The sequence below is a fragment of the Oncorhynchus mykiss genome, chromosome 21, assembly GCF_057628025.1.
Source record: "Oncorhynchus mykiss isolate SJ-2025 chromosome 21, ASM5762802v1, whole genome shotgun sequence".
Classification (NCBI taxonomy): Eukaryota; Metazoa; Chordata; class Actinopteri; order Salmoniformes; family Salmonidae; genus Oncorhynchus; species Oncorhynchus mykiss.
The window spans coordinates 10,144,670-10,163,785 of NC_143042.1; the positions used below are offsets into that span (position 1 = coordinate 10,144,670).

At 42.6% G+C, this 19,116-nt stretch overlaps 1 protein-coding gene across 3 annotated transcripts; it reads right to left on the reverse strand.

The window, feature by feature from the left end:
* Window positions 1-1,362: 1,362 nt before the first annotated feature.
* Window positions 1,363-19,063, reverse strand: LOC110499909 (ADP-ribosylation factor GTPase-activating protein 3). Of its 3 annotated transcripts, none has more exons than XM_021576969.3 (16): window positions 18,884-19,063; window positions 17,886-18,004; window positions 17,627-17,699; window positions 15,622-15,753; window positions 15,365-15,445; window positions 14,779-14,896; window positions 14,635-14,691; window positions 14,441-14,487; window positions 14,086-14,237; window positions 13,827-13,958; window positions 12,936-13,073; window positions 12,561-12,713; window positions 12,264-12,387; window positions 7,983-8,070; window positions 3,943-4,067; window positions 1,363-3,569 (listed from the first exon to the last, which is right to left on the reverse strand). In XM_021576969.3, exons 1-16 carry the CDS (start codon window positions 18,950-18,952, stop codon window positions 3,552-3,554), a joined length of 1,626 nt encoding a protein of 541 aa, XP_021432644.3. In that variant the 5' UTR covers window positions 18,953-19,063; the 3' UTR covers window positions 1,363-3,551. The 3 variants fall into 3 exon arrangements, with proteins under 3 accessions (XP_021432644.3, XP_021432643.3, XP_036813070.2); XM_021576968.3 differs by having other exon boundaries at window positions 7,967-8,070; XM_036957175.2 differs by lacking the exon at window positions 18,884-19,063 and adding an exon at window positions 18,588-18,755.
* Between the last annotated feature and the right edge of the window lie 53 nt (window positions 19,064-19,116).

Genomic DNA, 19,116 nt, shown 5'->3' on the forward strand with positions numbered 1-19,116 from the left:
ACAGAGAGAACTATTTGCATTTTTAAAGCTAATTTCATGCAATTCTACACATTTTGCTATGGGATGGAGAGAAAATGTTGCTGTTTTAAAGCAAACTTCCTGCAATTCTACACATTTTGCTATGGGATGGAGAGAAAATGTTGCTGTTTTAAAGCAAACTTCCTGCAATTCTGCACATTTTGCTATGGGATGGAGAGAAAATGTTGCTGTTTTAAAGCAAACTTCCTGCAATTCTGCACATTTTGCTATAGGATGGAGAGAAAATGTTGCTGTTTTAAAGCAAACTTCCTGCAATTCTGCACATTTTGCCATGACTTATGCCATGCTCATACGACATCTGGTAAGAGTAACGACAAAATCAAATGGGAGCACTCTGGTGGTAGTAGGGCCCCTGGGCACGTGATCCGTGTGCTCAGTCGGCGTGATCCGTGTGCTCGGTTGGAAATTCAGCCATGATTAGGTTAAGATAGCTGGCTAGACTAACTTACCTGGAAATCCTTTTTTTTTTGGCTGACATTGAGTGACTATTTTTTTCCCACTAATTGGTCTTTTGACCAAATCACATCAGATCTTTTTCAGCCAATCTGATTGGTCAAAAGACCAAGTAGTGTAAAAAAAGATCAGAATTGGGCTGGCTGTGTAAATCCAGACACAGTGACTGACATAACTGATGATGCATTGCCACATCTTGAAATTGCACCTTGTGTATTCTATTCTAACTCAAAACAGTAAGTTGAGACCCGACTGAGTTACTAAACTCTATTTTTTTGGGGGGGGAGGGGATCCCTAACGGATGCAAGGCCCTAAGCGGTCGCTTATTGGTAGTGCCAGCCCTAAAGTAGAACAGAAAAAAATGCAACCATGTTTATATGTTCATAAGGCTAAGAAAATGTCAAATTACTTGCATCAAAATTGAGTGAAATGCATCAGAAAGGTATTGGAAAGTTCAGTAAAATATCAGGGAAGATAATCAGGAAATAATTGTGTGTAGAATAAAATATCTGCATTGTTTTCAATTGCGTTCTTTTCACTATCCCTTCTAACGTGTCCAGCACCACGTGTGAGCGTTGTAGAGCGAAACAGAAGACAGGTTCCTGAGAGTCTTAGCTTTTAGGCACGGGTTATAATAATAGCCCCAACTGTTCAAAAGCTAGAGCCAAATTCGCAGGATAAAAACGCTCAATTTGTCACTACCTCTAATTTGTGCACATCAGAGGTTTCTCATGCACAGAAAGACAAGATAAGAGAAATGATGTATTATTAAACAGAATTATGACAAGTTTACAAGGCCCCGGATGATGTGAGGCCCCAGGCAACAGCCTGAGTTGCATAATGGTAAGTCTGCCACTGGGGACATGCAAGTGCAGTATATTTTTTATTCTAAAGCAAAGTTTCTTATACACAGCAGCTAACAATGATACACACTTGATTACACAAATATAATGAATCTCTAAAGAACTCATGTCCATAGATGTATTTGTTGGTAAACAATGACATTCGCTTCAGGTGCTGTTCTATAGATGTACATTCAAGCAACACTTTAAAAAATATATTTGCAGGTTCAAATAAAAATACACAAAAAGTAACTAAATCTTCCCATAATTTACATTTTTTGGGCATGTGCACATGTATCTTAATTCTTTGGATTACAGTATAAAGAGATTGAACAAAAGCCCTGGTTGGTCACCGAGTTACACACTATACAAAAATCCAGATTCAAATGGGTAACATTATATCTTATATTTCTCTTCCGTGTTAAATCAACTCAAGAATTTGAATTAGTAAGGATCAAAATGTGGTGCATAAAATGGTCAGGAAGTTAGGTGATACTAGGTAGCCAGAAATACCTCTAGCAACATCCAGTTAAACACTTCTAGCCATTCCCCTCAAAATAACAAAACCACATTATTATGCATAAACTCCCAAAATATAACCCACATATACCCAGTGTGAAAATAAAAACTCTAAACACCCTAAATATTCCCTGCACGGTACACAGTTCACAGAGGTAATATACAATGAGTCTGTTCAGCAAAGGGTTAGAGTTTACCCTTCACTAAACACATAGAACTGTTGTTGAAATGAGTCAGGCCCTAGGATGGGCAGCCAATGGGTCCTTGATCAGAGGGCCACGTCTCATTTATTTTGCTTGAGTTCCTTTCCTTGTCTCTTTTCCTTCATAGCCACAGAAGGGTAAAATAATTGGATGGGTGCCCTGTGTTCCTCTCACAGATTAATGCGGTCACAGAAAATAGAATAGGTTATTTGCCTGCGTTTAGACAGGCAGCCGAATTCTGTTTTGGTGAGATCTTTTTAACCTATTAGTGAGAAGGAAAAAAAGATCAGAATTGTGCTGCCTGTCTAAAACACAGCCTTTTGAGAGTACTGGGACAAAATATTAAGATACTACTCCCTTCATTCATCTGAACTGATAGCCAATAGTAATATGGATAATATGTTTGGCTGCTGAGAGGCAGACCAGATCACGCTACACTGTACAGGACCGTATCCTACCAGTGTGTCTATATACACACACACACACACAACACAAAGAAATCACTGAGTATTCGGTCCTTCAGTCAAGTGACATAAGTGAGTGACAGACGTAAGTACACTTCCAAGACTAAGGGCACTTTCAAACCAATGCAAACAATGCTTCAAAAGCACAGCAAACACATTTTTTCAGAGAGCAGTGTACAGGTGGATAGAAGTGAATGAAATGGCAGACTTACACTGTCCAACAGATGAGATGGGGACATTTAGTTGCACCCCATCCTGACTAGAGGTCTGTCAACCAATGTAAAATAATGTTTCTCCCACCTCGAATGTTCTCCACTTCACCATACCTCCAAACACACATTCAGTGAATCGGCACACGCACAACGCGTCGCAGGCATTTTGGTTTGAAGGCACCCTAAAATTTAAGACATGTGTCCTACATGGCAACATCTCCCTGCATTTGACATGTAATTAAAACAATGCCCATCAGATTAATTAAATTATTTACATACCGCATGTAGAAAAATACATGTTATCACGCTACCAGATGTCTTCATTGCAAATAGTTACATAAAAACCAAAGGTGACCAAGATGACATATGATTCAATAACAATTGCACAGGGGAAAAGGAACCCAAAACCTAAGTCACCCTCAATTAGAACCATAATGGATGATAACAAAACGTATTTTGAATAACATTGATATAAACATCTGTAAATATCAAAACCAAAGGCCTGGACAGATGAAATAATATGCTGCGGAAATAAGTGTTCTTCATACATCTACCTCATAGAGGATGTTGTTTCGACATAACTCCAATGTAGATAATACGTCCTTTATTCAAATAGCTGCTATATACACACACACACACATATATATATATATCTAGCTATAGCCTATGTTCTGGCCTACATAATGTCACTAATTCTCTCTCCCTCTTCTGCACGGCTGAACTTGTCCATTGCTCGTAAGGATGTTCACCGCCTCCAATACCCAGGGGACCTAACAGGTTGTGTGTGTGTGTGTCATAACACAGGTACACACACTGGACTCACGCACTGTAGTGGTCCTGAAACAAAGAAGATACACAACACGTAAGAACCTACTGCTTACACCGTACCAGCTGTCGGAGTGTTGACGCTGCATAATTAGGTAACCTTTAAATAAAGTTGCCCTTATACACAATGTACTTTGGTATCTAGCATGCCTTTGACCAAATAGTCACGGATATCATTGTTACTGTGCACTTACATAGTAATTAAATCAAGAAACTGGATTTCCAATTGGAATAAATGATATAAAAAGGGCAAGTTCTTATTGTGTTGAAATTGCCTTACGGCTTACAGTCCCCATAACACATTCACTTCAGTATGTGGCCCATGTGGGAGTCAATCTGCTGCTAGCACCAAGCTCCAACCAACAGGGCCATCTGAACCACAAACCTGAAGGGACGTGACTACTCCGCTGGCCATGACGGACAGCCTCCCGGCTGCAGAGCGGACCCCCAGCTTCAGCTGGGACATGTCTGGAGCACTGGGCAGCATGTTGGTCAGACGATATGAGCTGGCTGCATGGGGACCGGAGAGAGAGAGATGGTTAGTAACAGTGGTGGCAATTGCTTTATAATGATCATTCTGATGTTTAAATTGTGGAGGCGTACACATGCAGTGCCTGGATTAATAAAACCTCTCAGACTAGGAGTGCTGATCTAGGATCAAATAGATCCCCCGTCTAATTCAATATGATCTGAAAGGCAAAACTGATCCGACTCAGATGCTTTGTGAATATGGGCTCTGGTGTTCTCTTGATTTAGTGATATGAAATGGTTCAATTATATACTTGAAAGTGTGATATACAGTACAAAGTATTCAGACACCTTGACTTTTTCCACATTTTGTAACGTTACAGCCTTATTCTAAAATGGATCCTCAATCTACAGGTTTTTCGAAAGGTTTGCAAATGTATTAAAAATAAAAACAGAAATACCTGATTTACATAACTATGGAGACACAAAATTGAGCTCAGGTGCATCCTGTTGTTTTCATTGATCATCCTTGAGATGTTTCTACAACTTGGAGTCCACCGGAGGTAAATTCTATTGATTAGCCATGATTTGGAAAGGCACACCTGTCTACAGTCATGGCCAAAAATATTGGCACCCTTGCACTTTTTTCAAGTAACTCAAGAAATTGAACACAGTCTCCACAATTCTTTATTTCACTGTTAATATTACAGAACATTTGTTTCAGAACTTAATATATCCATTTAAAATGTAAGAAATTACATTGACAAAATGATTGACACCCTAGACTTAATATTTGGTAGCACAGCCTATGGTCAAAATAACTGCCTTCAGATCTCTCCACAAGTTAATGGGATTTATATCTGGACTAATTGCTGGCCACTTCAGAACAGTCCAGTGTTTAGTCTTGAACCATTCCTGGGTGCTTTTTGAAGTGTGTTTGGGGTCATTGTCCTGCTGGAAGACCCATGATCTTCAACGGAGACCCAGCTTCTGACACTGCGCTCCAAAATACCTCGGCATTCACCTGATTTCATGATGCCATGCACATGTTCAAGGCACCCTGTGCCAGAGGCAGCAGAGCAACCCCAAAACATCACTGAACCTCCACCTTCCCTTCAGTCAAACATGGAGTTCTTTTCTTTGAAGGCTTCATTTTGTTATCTGTAAACATAGAGATGGGGTGCTTTACCAAAAAGCTCTAATTTGGTCGCATCGGTCCACAGGACATTCTCCCAGAAGGATTTTGCCATGTTCAGGTCTTTATCAGCAGTGGGGTCCTCCTGGGTCTCCTACCATATAACCCCATTTCAATGAGTTAGCGAAGGATGGTGCGAGTTGAAACTGTCGTACCTTATGTCTGAAGGTCAGCTTGAATCTGTGTGGCAGTTGACAGAGGTCCTTCTCCACCATTCAAACAATCCTTCGCTGCAATCTTCCATCAAGTTCTCTTGTGGCCACGTCCAGTGAGGTTGGCTACAGCGGCATGGGCCTTAAACGTCTCGATAACATTCCGTACGGTGGAGACAGGAACATCAAGGTCTCTGGAGATGGACTTGTAGCCTTGAGATTGTCCATGCTTGGCTACCATCTTGTGTTTGACCTCATAACGCACTGGTTTTCTTTTTGTCCACGCAAAATTTTTTAAAATTATTTTTTTATATATATTTTTTTACCTTTATTTAACCAGGCAAGTCAGTTAAGAACAAATTCTTATTATTAATGACGGCCTAGGAACAGTGGGTTAACTGCCTGTTCAGGAGCAGAACGACAGATTTGTACCTTGTCAGCTAGGGGGTTTGAACTTGTAACCTTCCGGTTACTAGTCCAACGCTCTAACCACTAGGCTACCTGCCACCCAAAAACTTGGATTAGCTAACTGATCGTTAAAAAACCCTTTTGCAATTATGGCAGCACAGCTTAAAACTGTTGTTCTGATTAAAGAAGCAATAAATCTGGCCTTCATTAGACTAGTTGAGTATCTGGAGCATCAGCATTAGTGGGTTTGATTACAGACTCAAAATGGCCAGAAACAAATCAAATGTATTTACATAGCCCTTCTTACATCAGCTGATATATGAAAGTGCTGTACAGAAACCCAGCCAAAAACCCCAAACAGCAAGCAATGCAGGTGTAGAAGCACAGAAACAACATACTTTCTTCTGAAACGCGTCAGTCTATTCTTGTTCTGAGAAATGAAGGCTATTCCATGCGAGAAATTGCCAAGAAACTGAAGATCTCATACAACGCTGTGTACTACTCCCTCACAGAACAGCGCAAACTGTCTCTAACTAGAATAGAAAGAGGAGAGGGAGGCCCCAGTACACAACTAAGCAAGAGGACAAGTACATTAGTGTCTAGTTTGAGAAAGACGCCTCACAAGTCCTCAACTGGCAGCTTCATTTAATAGTATCCGCAAAACACCAGTCTCAATGTCAACAGTGAAGAGGCGACTCCGGGATGCTGGCCTTCCAGGCAAGTCAGTTAAGAACAAATTCTTATTTTCAATGACGGCCTGGGAACAGTGGGTTAACTGCCTGTTCAGGGGCAGAACGACAGATTTGTACCTTGTCAGCTCGGGGGTTTGAACTCACAACCTTCCGGTTACTAGTCCAACACTCTAACCACTAGGCTACCCTGCCGCTTCACTGTTGAGACTGGTGTTTTGCGGGTACTATTCAATGAAGCTGCCAGTTGAGGACTTGGTTTTTGCTCTGACATGCACTGTCAACTTTGGGACCTTGCACACATATGCATACATACGTATGTATGGTCCCACAGTTGACAGTGCATGTCAGAGCAAAAACCAAGTCATGAGGTCAAAGCAATTGTCCATACATCTCCAAGACAGGATTGTGTTGAGGCACAGATCTGGGAAAGGGTACCCAAACATTTCTGCAGTATTGAAGGTCCCCAAAAACAGTGGCCTCCATCATTCTCAAATATTTTAGAATTTTAGAAGCACCAAGACTCTTCCAATGTTCACTCTAACAAAGATACAGAGTTCCTCTGTGGAGATGCGAGAACCTTCCAGAAGGACAACCATTTCTGTAGCACTACCATAAAAGGCCTGATTGGTGTAGAGTGGCCAGACAGAAGCCACTCCTCAGTAAAAAAAAGGTACATGACAGCTCACTTTGACAAAAGGCACTTAAAGGACTCAGACCACGGAGAAACAAGATTCTATGGTCTGATGAAAACAAGATCGAACTCTTTGGCCTGACTGCCAATCGTCACGCCTGGAGGAAACCTGGCACCATCCCTACGGTGAAGCTGTGGGGATGTTTTCAGCGGCAGGGACTGGGAGACTAGTTAGGATGAGGCAAAGATGAACGGCGCAAAGCACAGAGATCCTTGATGAAAACCTGCTCCAGAGAGCTCAGGACATCAGACTGGGGTGAAAGTTCACCTTCCAACAGGACAACGACCCCAAGCACAAAGCCAAGACAACACAGGAGTGGCTTCGGGACAAGTCTCTGAACGTCCTTGAGTGGCCCAGCCAGAGCCCATACTTGAATCCAATCTAACATCTCTGGAGAGACCTGAAAATAGCTGTGCAGCTACGCTCCTTGTCCAACCTAATCGTTCTTGAGAGGATCTGCAGAGAAGAATGGGAGAAACTCCCCAAATACAGGTGTGCCAAGCTTGTAGTGTCATACCCAAGAAGACTTGAGGCTGCCAAAGGTGCTTCAACAAAGTACTGAATAAAGGGTGTGAATACTTATGTAAATGTGATATTTCCGTTTTTAGATGAATACAATTTACAAAAAAAATTCTAAAAACCTGTTTTTGCTTTGTCATTATGGGGTACTACGCGTAGATTGAAGAGGAAAAACAACTATTGAATTCATTTTAGAATAAAGCTGTAACGTAACAAAATGTGGAAAAAGACAAGGGGTCTGAATACTTTCCCGAATGGACTGTATGAATGTTTAAGTACACACTTGTTGGCTTCCCTACCCGCCTGTTTCTTTGGGTCATCAAACAGGTCAGCTGAGCTGATGGAGTTGCTTTCAGAGAACCTCTCCAGGCGAGTCTTCGCCTCATACTGCATGGAAACAACCATGTGAATACTTTAAATGACATACTTGATACTAAACAATGAGCATACTACACATAGGGAGGGGTATTACTGTAACAGGGATTTTCAGGTACATACACATAAATAAAGGACAGCAGTTGTAGATAATAATCAATCAAAAAGCAATGTTGCAACAGGGGGAAACAGCCAGAACAGAAGCAGAGAAATGTCTAACAGCCTTCTGAGAAAGACAAATGAATTCCATAGCACCAAATTAACTGTAAACACCAGCCTGAGGCTTGTAGGATGTCACAGCCTAGTGTAAAACTTTAACCAGAACAGTCAACACTGGCAGACATTTGATACTGGCAGTCAATTAGATCAAAGGTAGGAACATCAGTACAACATAATTATAGACTCAAATAAAAGGAAAGCAAATCCATTTTTTGTATATTCACTACCAGTCATGTTATAGAACACCTACTCATTCAATGTTTTTTCTTTGTTTCTAGTCATTTTCTACATTGTAGAATAATAGTGAGGACACCAAAACTATGAAATAACACATATGGAATCATGTAGTAACCAAAAAAAAGTGTTAAACAAATCAAAGGATACTTTAGATTTGAGATTATTTTAAGTAGCCACCCTTTGCCTTGACAGCTTTACACACGCTTGGCACTCTCAACCAGCTTCACCGGGAATGCTTTTCCAACAGTCTTGAAGGAGTTCCCACATATGCTGAGCACTTGTTGGCTGTTTTTCCTTCACTCTGCAGTCCAACTCATCCCAAACCATCTCAATTGGGTTGAGGTCGGGTGTCAAATGATAATCCCACTAAGCGCAAACCAGATGGGATGGTGTATCGCTGCAGAAGGCTGTGGTAGCCATGCTGGTAATTCAAGTGTACCTTGAATTCTAAATAAAATCACAGACTGTCACCAGAAAAGCACCCCCACAATATCACACCTCCATGCTTCACGGTGGGAACCACACATGCGGAGATCGGTTGACCTACTTTGTGTCTCACAAAGTCACAGCGGTTGGAACCAAAAATTTCAAATTTGGACTCATCAGACCAAAAGGACAGATTTCCACCGGTCTAATGTACATTGCTCGTGTTTCTTGGCCCAAGCAAGTCTCTTCTTATTGGTGTCCTTTAGCAGTGGTTTCTTTGCAGCAATTCGACCATGAAGGCCTGATTCACGCAGTCTCCTCTGAACAGCTGACGTTGAGATGTGTCTGTTACTTGAACTCTGAAGCATTTATTTGGGCTGCAATCTGAGACTGTTAATTCAAAAATAAAAAATATTTCACCTTTATTTAACCAGGTAGGCAAGTTGAAAACAAGTTCTCATTTACAATTGTGACCTGGCCAAGATAAAGCAAAGCAGTTCGACACATACAACGACAGAGTTACACAGGGAGTAAAACAAACATACAGTCAATACAGAAGAAAAATAAGTCTATATACAATGTGAGCAAATGAGGTGAGAAGGGAGGTAAAGGCAAAAAAAAAGGCCATGGTGAAGTAAATACAATATAGCAAGTAAAAAACTGGAATGGTAGATTTGCAGTGGAAGAATGTGCAAGGTAGAGATAGAAATAATGGGGTGCAAAGGAGCAAAAATAAATACATAAATAAGAGTAGGGGGAGACGTAGTTGTTTGGGCTAAATTATAGATGGGCTATGTACAGGTGCAGTTAAGTGAGCTGCTCTGACAGCTGGTGCTTTAAAGCTAGTGAGGGAGATAAGTGTTTCCAGATTCAGAGATTTTTGTAGTTCATTCCAGTCATTGGCAGCAGAGAAATGGAAGGAGAGGCGGCCAAAGGAAGAATAGGTTTTGGGGGTGACCAGAGAGAAATACCTGCTGGAGCGCGTGCTACAGGTGGGTGCTGCTATGGTGACCAGCAAGCTGAGATAAGGGGAGACTTTACCTAGCAGGGTCTTGTAGATGACCTGGAGCCAGTGGGTTTGGCGATGAGTATGAAGCGAGGGCCAGCCAACGAGAGCGTACAGGTCGCAGTGGTGGGTAGTATATGGGGCTTTGGTGACAAAACGGATGGCACTGTGATAGACTGCATCCAATTTATTGAGTAGGGTATTAGAGTTTATTTTGTAAATTACATCACCAAAGTCGAGGATCGGTAGAATGGTCAGTTTTACAAGGGCATGTTTGGCAGCATGAATGAAGGATGCTTTGTTGCAAAATAGGAAGCCAATTCTAGATTTAACTTTGGATTGGAGATATTTGATGCGAGTCTGGAAGGAGAGTTTAGTGTAACCAGACACCTAGGTATTTTTAGTTGTCCACATATTCTAAGTCAGAACCGTCCAGAGTAGTGATGCTGGATGGGCGGGCAGGTGCAGGCAGCGATCGGTTGAAGAGCATGCATTTAGTTTGACTTGTATTTAAGAGCAATTGGAGGCCACGGAAGGAGAGTTGTATAGCATTGAAGCTCGTCTGGAGGGTTGTTAACACAGTGTCCAAAGGGCCAGAAGTATACAGAATGGTGTCGTCTGCGTAGAGGTGGATCAGAGACTCACCAGCAGCAAGAGCGATATCATTGATGTATACAGAGAAGAGAGTCAGTCCAAGAATTGAACCCTGTGGCAGCCCCATAGAGACTGCCAGAGGCCCGGACCACAGGCCCTCCGATTTGACACACTGAACTCTATCAGAGAAGTAGTTGGTGAACCAGGCAAGGCAATCATTTGAGAAGCCAAGGCTATAGAGTCTGCCGATGAGGATGTGGTGATTGACAGAGTCGAAAGTCTTGGCCAGGTGAATGAATACGGCTGCACAGTACTGTTTCTTATTTATGGCGGTTAAGATATCGTTTAGGACCTTGAGCGTGGCTGAGGTGCACCCATGACCAGCTCTGAAACCAGATTGCATAGCGGAGAAGGTATGGGGGGATTCGAAATGGTCAGTAATCTGTTTGTTGACTTGGCTTTCGAAGACCTTAGAAAGGCAGGGTAGGATAGGTCTGAAAGGCAGAGTAGGATAGGTCTGGAGCAGTTTGGGTCAAGAGTGTTCCCCCCTTTGAAGAGGGGGATGACCGCAGCCGCTTTCAATCTTTGGGAATCTCAAACGACACGAAAGAGGTTGAACAGGCTAGTAATAGGGGTTGCAACAATTTCGGCAGATCATTTTAGAAAGAAAGGGTCCAGATTGTCTAGCCCGGCTGATTTGTAGGGGTCCAGATTTTGCAGCTCTTTCAGAACATCAGCTGACTGGATATGGGGAAGGCTTGTGCGAGTTGCTGTGGGGGGTGCAGTGCTGTTGACCGGGGTAGGGGTAGCCAGGTGGAAAGCATGGCCAGCCGTAGAAAAATGCTTATTGAAATTCTCAATTATAGTGGATTTATCGATGGTGACAGTGTTTCCTATCCTCGGTGCAGTGGGCAGCTGTGAGGAGGTGTTCTTATTCTCCATGAACTTCAGTGTCCCAGAACTTTTGAGTTTGTTGCAGGAAGCAAATTTCTGCTTGAAAAAGCTAGCCTTGGCTTTTCTAACTGCCTGTGTATATTGGTTTCTTGCTTCCCTGAAAAGTTGCATATCACGGGGGCTAATAAACCTATCCTCTGCAGCAGAGGTAACTGGGTATTCCTTTCCTATGTCGGTCCTCACGAGAGCCAGTTTCATCATAATGCTTGATAGTTTTTGCGACTGCACTTGAAGAAACGTTCAAAGTTCTTAAAATGTTCCACATTGACTGACCATGTCTTAAAGTAATGGACTGTCGTTTCTCTTTGCTTGTTTGAGCTGTTCTTGCCATAAAATTGACTTGGTCTTTTACCAAATAGGGCTATCCTCTGTATACCACCCCTACCTTGTCACAACACAACTGATTAGCTCAAACGCATTAAGGAAAAAAAATTCCACAAATGACATTTTAACAAGGCACATCTGTTAATTTAAACGCATTCCAGGTAACTACCTCATGAAGCTGGTTGAGAGAATGCCAAGCATGTGCAAAGCTGTCATCAAGGCAAAAAGAAAATCTAAATATTTTATATTTGAGGTACTTCAACACTTTTTTTGGTTACTACATGATTAATACATGATTACATGTGTTATTTCATAGTGTTGATGTCTTCACTATTATTCTACAATGTAGAAAATTGTAAAAATAAAGGAAAAACCTTTGAATGAGTAGATGTGTCCAAACTTTTGACTGGTACTGTATGTGTGTGTCCCATGACAGTGTGCCTACCTCAGAGTCATCCTGCTTGCCAAAGTACATGTCAGAGGAGATGGCCTTGACGTCCCCAAACTTCTTGCGGGCGTCGCCTGAGTCTGAGACAGGGACTGGGTCTGCTTTCCGCCGGGCTGCGGTCCTGTGTGTGAGAGAGAGGGAAGGCTGCATTCAGTGACAACTACAGTGAGAAACTTAAAATATAATTAAAAAATAAGTGACTCAGGGGACTTATACGGCCAAAATAAAATGTTACTTTTTCACATGCATCTGTGAAATCTGTATTTTCATCCCTGGAAATCAGTCATATAGTACCTGTCGTCCTGTGAGGAACTCTTGGTGCTCAGGTAGAAGTCTGGCTCTGGCTTCCTGCTCTCTTTCCTCCAGCCAGACTCCCCCGTCTCGCTCCAATTGGAGAAGAACTTGTCAGAGGATTCTGTCGGGTCATCAAACTTGGTCATCGACATCCTGATGGGTTTCATATGGAAAAGAGAACTCAATTTAATGGATTTTGTTCCCAGATCACAGCCTGGTCCCAGATCTTTTTGTGATGTCTTTCCAACTACAATTACAAGACAACACAAAGAGATCTGAGACCAGGCTAGCCATGTCAGTGATTACTTCCAAGAAGGAATGACAGAAGGAATGATCCATTGCTAAAGTATTGGAACGTTGGTGGAGTGTGGTGACCTGGATGTAAAGGAGCCTTCGTCAGTCTCCTCTTCCTCCTTCTCTGTGTACCTCCGGCTCTTAGTGGGCTGCTTGGACCCCACTGGGCTCTCCTGCTGGATAGTGTGCATGTCTGACAGCACAGAGTGAGACACTCCACTAGAGGGAGATAGAGACGGGGGAGAGAATGGAGTCAAATAATCAAAGTATTTGTTACCACAATATCTCCAATGGTTACAACATGTTTCAGTCCCAACAATAATATAATTATTTTAGATCAGGGTTTCCCAAACTAGGGGTCAACTGATTTGAAAAATCAGGTCGCGAGAGAACATTTGAACTTGGTTCACGGTCAGTACCGTTTAAGCTACAAAATACTATGACCCCATCACTGAAAGATAACTCTCAGGAACACGTACTGTTTCCCTTTACTAGCCGTTAGAACCGAGTGGACAAGACCAGACACTAAATCAGACTGGGAGAAAAAGAACATAATCAATTATGTTATTTTCTACACAGAAGACCATACAACATTATTGCCTGATGATCTTCTGAACTTCCCAATACCTTTCTGATGCATTTCAGTCACTTCAAACCTTTGCTGTCAGATTGAAAGTGTCAAAATACTGTCTGACAGATTTCTAATACTGTCATAACTCATTAAATAAGTAAACATTGGCCATTGATAACATACATTTTTTACATGGTGGGGTCGCCAAAATGTTTTAATATCAAAATGGGATCGCACGGCAAAAAGTTAGCGAATCCCTGTTTTAGAAGATGAGTGACTTATTCCCTGCAATGTAAAGTACCCCTTTAAACGATTCTACATAGAACATCTGTAAAAAGTGTGTTAAGAAATAAACTAATCCTTTTATCACCACCAACACCATCAATTCAATCCACCCCCACCTCCTGCTGCCAAAGCCCATGCCCAGTCTCTCAGCCTGCTCCTTCTTCTTCTCCCCCATCCCCTTCATCTTCTCTGTATTACTCCTCTGCTGCGCCTCCAGATCCTTATAGGCCAGTCTCATGGAGGCACCACTGGAGAGAGGAAGAGAGAAAGAGGTGGAGAGAGAAATGGATAATTAGTGAAGATGAGAGAATAATTCACAATGTGGATGAGAGAGCGAGAGGCCAATTAAAGCCCATTTAAATTGGAGAGACTCACATGGATTCCTCTGCTGGTTGGGGGCTGTTCTTGGTGGTGGGTGCTGTATCTCTCTCATTGAGTTTGTCTACCGCCTGTGCTTTCTTCTCCAGGTCACAGAAACTCTGTTTGCTCACCTTCTTACCCCCAAGACCACCTTTCTTAGCGCCCAACTGAGACAAAACAGAGACGTGAACACGTAGGTCAGTAGATTAGTAGACACAAGATCCATGAGTGATGTACACAGTCCATTCACACCAAATGTCTCACCCACACACACAACCATCACCAAATTCACTCTTATTCATAAGCACGACACGCATAGGTACAGGGGAGGAACATTACCTCCTTAAATCCACTACCATAGAGTACATACTGTTTTCTTGGCCCCAGCTGGTTTCTTCTTGAGAAGAGAGGAGGACTCTAAGGGAGAAGTGACAGTGGTCATTAGAATACAGTTGATAGAAGCTGCTAAGAGCTACTGTTCCAGGCTCGGATATTTCATGTAACTGCTTAAGGTTCTAGTTGAGTATCTTCAGTCTCTAGGGCATAATCTCTTGGTCCTCTTACCTAAGGCTTCTTTAGGAGACATACTTAGCACGTCAACACTGGGACCCTCTGTATTACCTGAAGACAGAAAGAGTTGAGGGCATAGACAAACAGATGCAAGTGTATGTGTGTTTCTGAAGTGTAAACATTGAAGTAGAGGTGTACCGTTTTTGTCTCTCTCGGTTTCTTTTTTAGAGGGTTCCTCTACTGGGGTGGGGCTTAGATTCATCTGGGCGGAACTTGTTATATTAGGTTGGGTGGAGCTACGCTCATCAGGGATTGCCTGACAAAATACGCAAGGTAAGGACAAGACCATGTAAACAACATGCACACATCCATAATCTTCTACAATTTCAAACAAATAAGTACTAACAGTCACACACACACACACTCAGGGGTGAGCACACACACACACTCAGGGGTGAGCACACACACACACTCAGGGGTGAGCACACACACACACACTCAGGGGTGAGCACACACACACACACTCAGGGGTGAGCACACACACACACTCAGGGGTGAGCACACACACACACTCAGGGGTGAGCACACACACACACTCAGGGGTGAGCACACACACACACTCAGGGGTGAGCACACACACACACTCAGGGGTGAGCACACACACACTCAGGGGTGAGCACACACACACACTCAGGGGTGAGCACACACACACACTCAGGGGTGAGCACACACACACACTCAGGGGTGAGCACACACACACACTCAGGGGTGAGGAAACACACACCTGCGCGTGCATACTGAAGAAATCCTCGTCCTTGTTGACGGGAGATGTTGGAGAGAGGGGGGCCTGGCTGTCCAGCCACAACTGCAGGGAAACAAAACAGCGGATTAATTGGCATCTATAGGGCCTAAGTATATAATCATTTAAATCAGCCATGTTGATGCGACAAGATTCTGTTGTTAAAGACAGTATAACAAGTAACCAATGTCGACTAAATCCATTTTTGCCCAGTGGAATGTCTGGATGGATGTGTGTGGCACCTCAGTGCCGAAGCGCCTTGTGGCCTGCGTGGCCGAGGTCTTGATCTTCTCGCGGTAGAGCGCAGCGGCTCGGCTGTTGTACTTGGTGTTGGCGGCATTGGACGTGCAGCCTTGCTGGGCAAAGAAGGCATTCTGAGAGACACAGGGGGAAAACAATGGTTTGAATTACACATTGTAATACAAAAAGGCATTGTTAATAGTTATCAAAATATTGCATTAATCAAACAGGTATTATACAGGGCCCTTTTATGACACCATGACAACATACAGTACCCTATACATTCTAGAGATAATGCCCACTCATGCAGTCAGAAACATAGTGCCTTGCGAAAGTATTCGGCCCCCTTGAACTTTGCGACCTTTTGCCACATTTCAGGCTTCAAACATAAAGATATAAAACTGTATTTTTTTGTGAAGAATCAACAACAAGTGGGACACAATCATGAAGTGGAACGACATTTATTGGATATTTCAAACTTTTTTAACAAATCAAAAACTGAAAAATTGGGCGTGCAAAATTATTCAGCCCCCTTAAGTTAATACTTTGTAGCGCCACCTTTTGCTGCGATTACAGCTGTAAGTCGCTTGGGGTATGTCTCTATCAGTTTTGCACATCAAGACACTGACATTTTTTCCCATTCCTCCTTGCAAAACAGCTCGAGCTCAGTGAGGTTGGATGGAGAGCATTTGTGAACAGCAGTTTTCAGTTCTTTCCACAGATTCTCGATTGGATTCAGGTCTGGACTTTGACTTGGCCATTCTAACACCTGGATATGTTTATTTTTGAACCATTCCATTGTAGATTTTGCTTTATGTTTTGGATCATTGTCTTGTTGGAAGACAAATCTCCGTCCCAGTCTCAGGTCTTTTGCAGACTCCATCAGGTTTTCTTCCAGAATGGTCCTGTATTTGGCTCCATCCATCTTCCCATCAATTTTAACCATCTTCCCTGTCCCTGCTGAAGAAAAGCAGGCCCAAACCATGATGCTGCCACCACCATGTTTGACAGTGGGGATGGTGTGTTCAGCCAAACATAACGTCTTGCATTGTTGCCAAAAAGTTCAATTTTGGTTTCATCTGACCAGAGCACCTTCTTCCACATGTTTGGTGTGTCTCCCAGGTGGCTTGTGGCAAACTTTAAACAACACTTTTTATGGATATCTTTAAGAAATGGCTTTCTTGCCACTCTTCCATAAAGGCCAGATTTGTGCAATATACGACTGATTGTTGTCCTATGGACAGAGTCTCCCACCTCAGCTGTAGATCTCTGCAGTTCATCCAGAGTGATCATGGGCCTCTTGGCTGCATCTCTGATCAGTCTTCTCCTTGTATGAGCTGAAAGTTTAGAGGGACGACCAGGTCTTGGTAGATTTGCAGTGGTCTGATACTCCTTCCATTTCAATATTATCGCTTGCACAGTGCTCCTTGGGATGTTTAAAGCTTGGGAAATTTTTTTGTATCCAAATCCGGCTTTAAAACTTCTTCACAACAGTATCTCGGATCTGCCTGGTGTGTTCCTTGTTCTTCATGATGCTCTCTGCGCTTTTGACGGACCTCTGAGACGATCACAGTGCAGGTGCATTTATACGGAGACTTGATTACACACAGGTGGATTGTATTTATCGTCATTTAGGTCAACATTGGATCATTCAGAGATCCTCACTGAAATTCTGGAGAGAGTTTGCTGCACTGAAAGTAAAGGGGCTGAATAATTTTGCACGCCCAATTTTTCAATTTTTGATTTGTTAAAAAAGTTTGAAATATCCAATAAATGTTGTTCCACTTCATGATTGTGTCCCACTTGTTGTTGATTCTTCACAAAACAATACAGTTTTATATCTTTATGTTTGAAGCCTGAAATGTGGCAAAAGGTCGCAAAGTTCAAGGGGGCCGAATACTTTCGCAAGGCACTGTAACTACTAGTACCAGCCTCTCAGCGCTTAACACAGCAGGTTGGGACGTGGCTGCCCACCAGTCAGTGCCCACCATGGATGGCTTTACTCACCGCGCTGGCATTGCCGCCCACCTGCATGCATCGCAGCTGGTACCAGGACCAGTTAGAGTCCAGCTCAGTAGACCTGAAACAAACAATACACAGTTCTGATTCTGAACACTCCATCGGGCCATAAATGTGTCAAACTGTGTGTTGTGCGAAGCCAATGGTCATGTCCAGAAACAATCCCTAGCCCCTACCCACTAGTGTAGATCTGAAAGAACCGGATGGGGTAGGCAACAAATGTATTTTTTCGTTCATTGTTCCTTACCTGATGAATGACAAGTGCACTCCTAATGACCTGTGTGTTCCTGAGCAGTCTATACAGAGAAACACTCCATAGGTGATACTGGCCCAACTAGGATTCTTAGCTGAACAGTCAAAGCACGCCTGTAATAGAAAAGAAGTTCAGCAACTTTGGAAAACATGCGACTTGGATACAGACAATGTGTTCGCTGTCCCCTTTATGCAGTGATAAGTCTATGGGGACATTGATAAGCAAGTTAATATGAGCGCATGCCAAATAGATAGCAAAACACTAACAAATAATGAAGCAACCCAGTAGCGTGGAGGTCTGAAGTACAAAATATTGACTTCATACGGTATATTATTTTTTTATATTCCTATTCTTTTCTAGTATAAACTTATTTTATTGCCTCTACTTGTCCACGCATTAAGAGAACGCGACATTTACCAAAAGTATTTCTAAACTAGCTAGTTACAAATGTTGCAATTTAGTGGAAACAATGTTTCCAAAACAGCTGTTCGATGCTTGCGGTTGCAACATTGTCGCGTTCTATGTAGCCAGGCCTAAACAGCAGACGGAAACAGCTGGATGAGCCAAACGGTATTGTTTATGTCTGTGTGACGTCTTTCATCTTTGTGGTGTCCATGAGTCAACATTTACCAGACATCTATAATTTACAATAAACATGCTAACGAAGTGGACTGTCCAACCAGTTTCTTAAAGTACCATCTTTGACCCAACTGTCATCATGCCACATGACAGCTGGCTCGAACGTGACTGTCCAGGATATTCTATCGTTCCTTTTAAACTGCTCATGCCAATTCTTTCAACAATTAAAAAACATTTTGTCAGGAGGATGTGCAATAAGCATACGTGGTTCAAAGCTTTTCCGTGTGCGTTTGTTACGACGCATCTACCCCTGCCCAGCAAAACAGTGCTACGTGTCATTTTTTACCCTCTGAAGCTAGCTAGTTAACATTAGCGATTTCCTCGTTAAAGGCCGAAAGCTTATCAACTCTCACCTTATTCGTAGAAAGGGAACGTAGTCGTTTGAAAATGGCAGCAATATCTTGCTTGCTGGGCTCTGACATCTTTCCACCTGTTGTTAATTACACCTAGTAGGTAAAGCGCAGCGTTTAGCAAATTTGTTTCCCTGTAAATCAAAAATACTTCCGTGCTCGTCATGGGTAAAGGCACACGTCAGAACGATATTTTTTTTTTTGCCTGTGCTCTGATTGGTCAGCAGGAACAAGTG

What these genes read in the sequence shown, in the direction of transcription:
- LOC110499909 (XM_021576968.3), bottom strand. Translation starts at nt 18,952, where the DNA reads ATGTCAGAGCCCAGCAAGCAAGATATTGCTGCCATTTTCAAACGACTA. An exon ending in GTCTCCTAAAGAAGCCTTAG is followed by an intron (nt 14,488 to 14,634) that starts GTAAGAGGACCA and finishes CTTCTCCCTTAG; the next exon opens with AGTCCTCCTCTCTTCTCAAG. An exon ending in AGTTCCTCACAGGACGACAG is followed by an intron (nt 12,388 to 12,560) that starts GTACTATATGAC and finishes TCTCACACACAG; the next exon opens with GACCGCAGCCCGGCGGAAAG.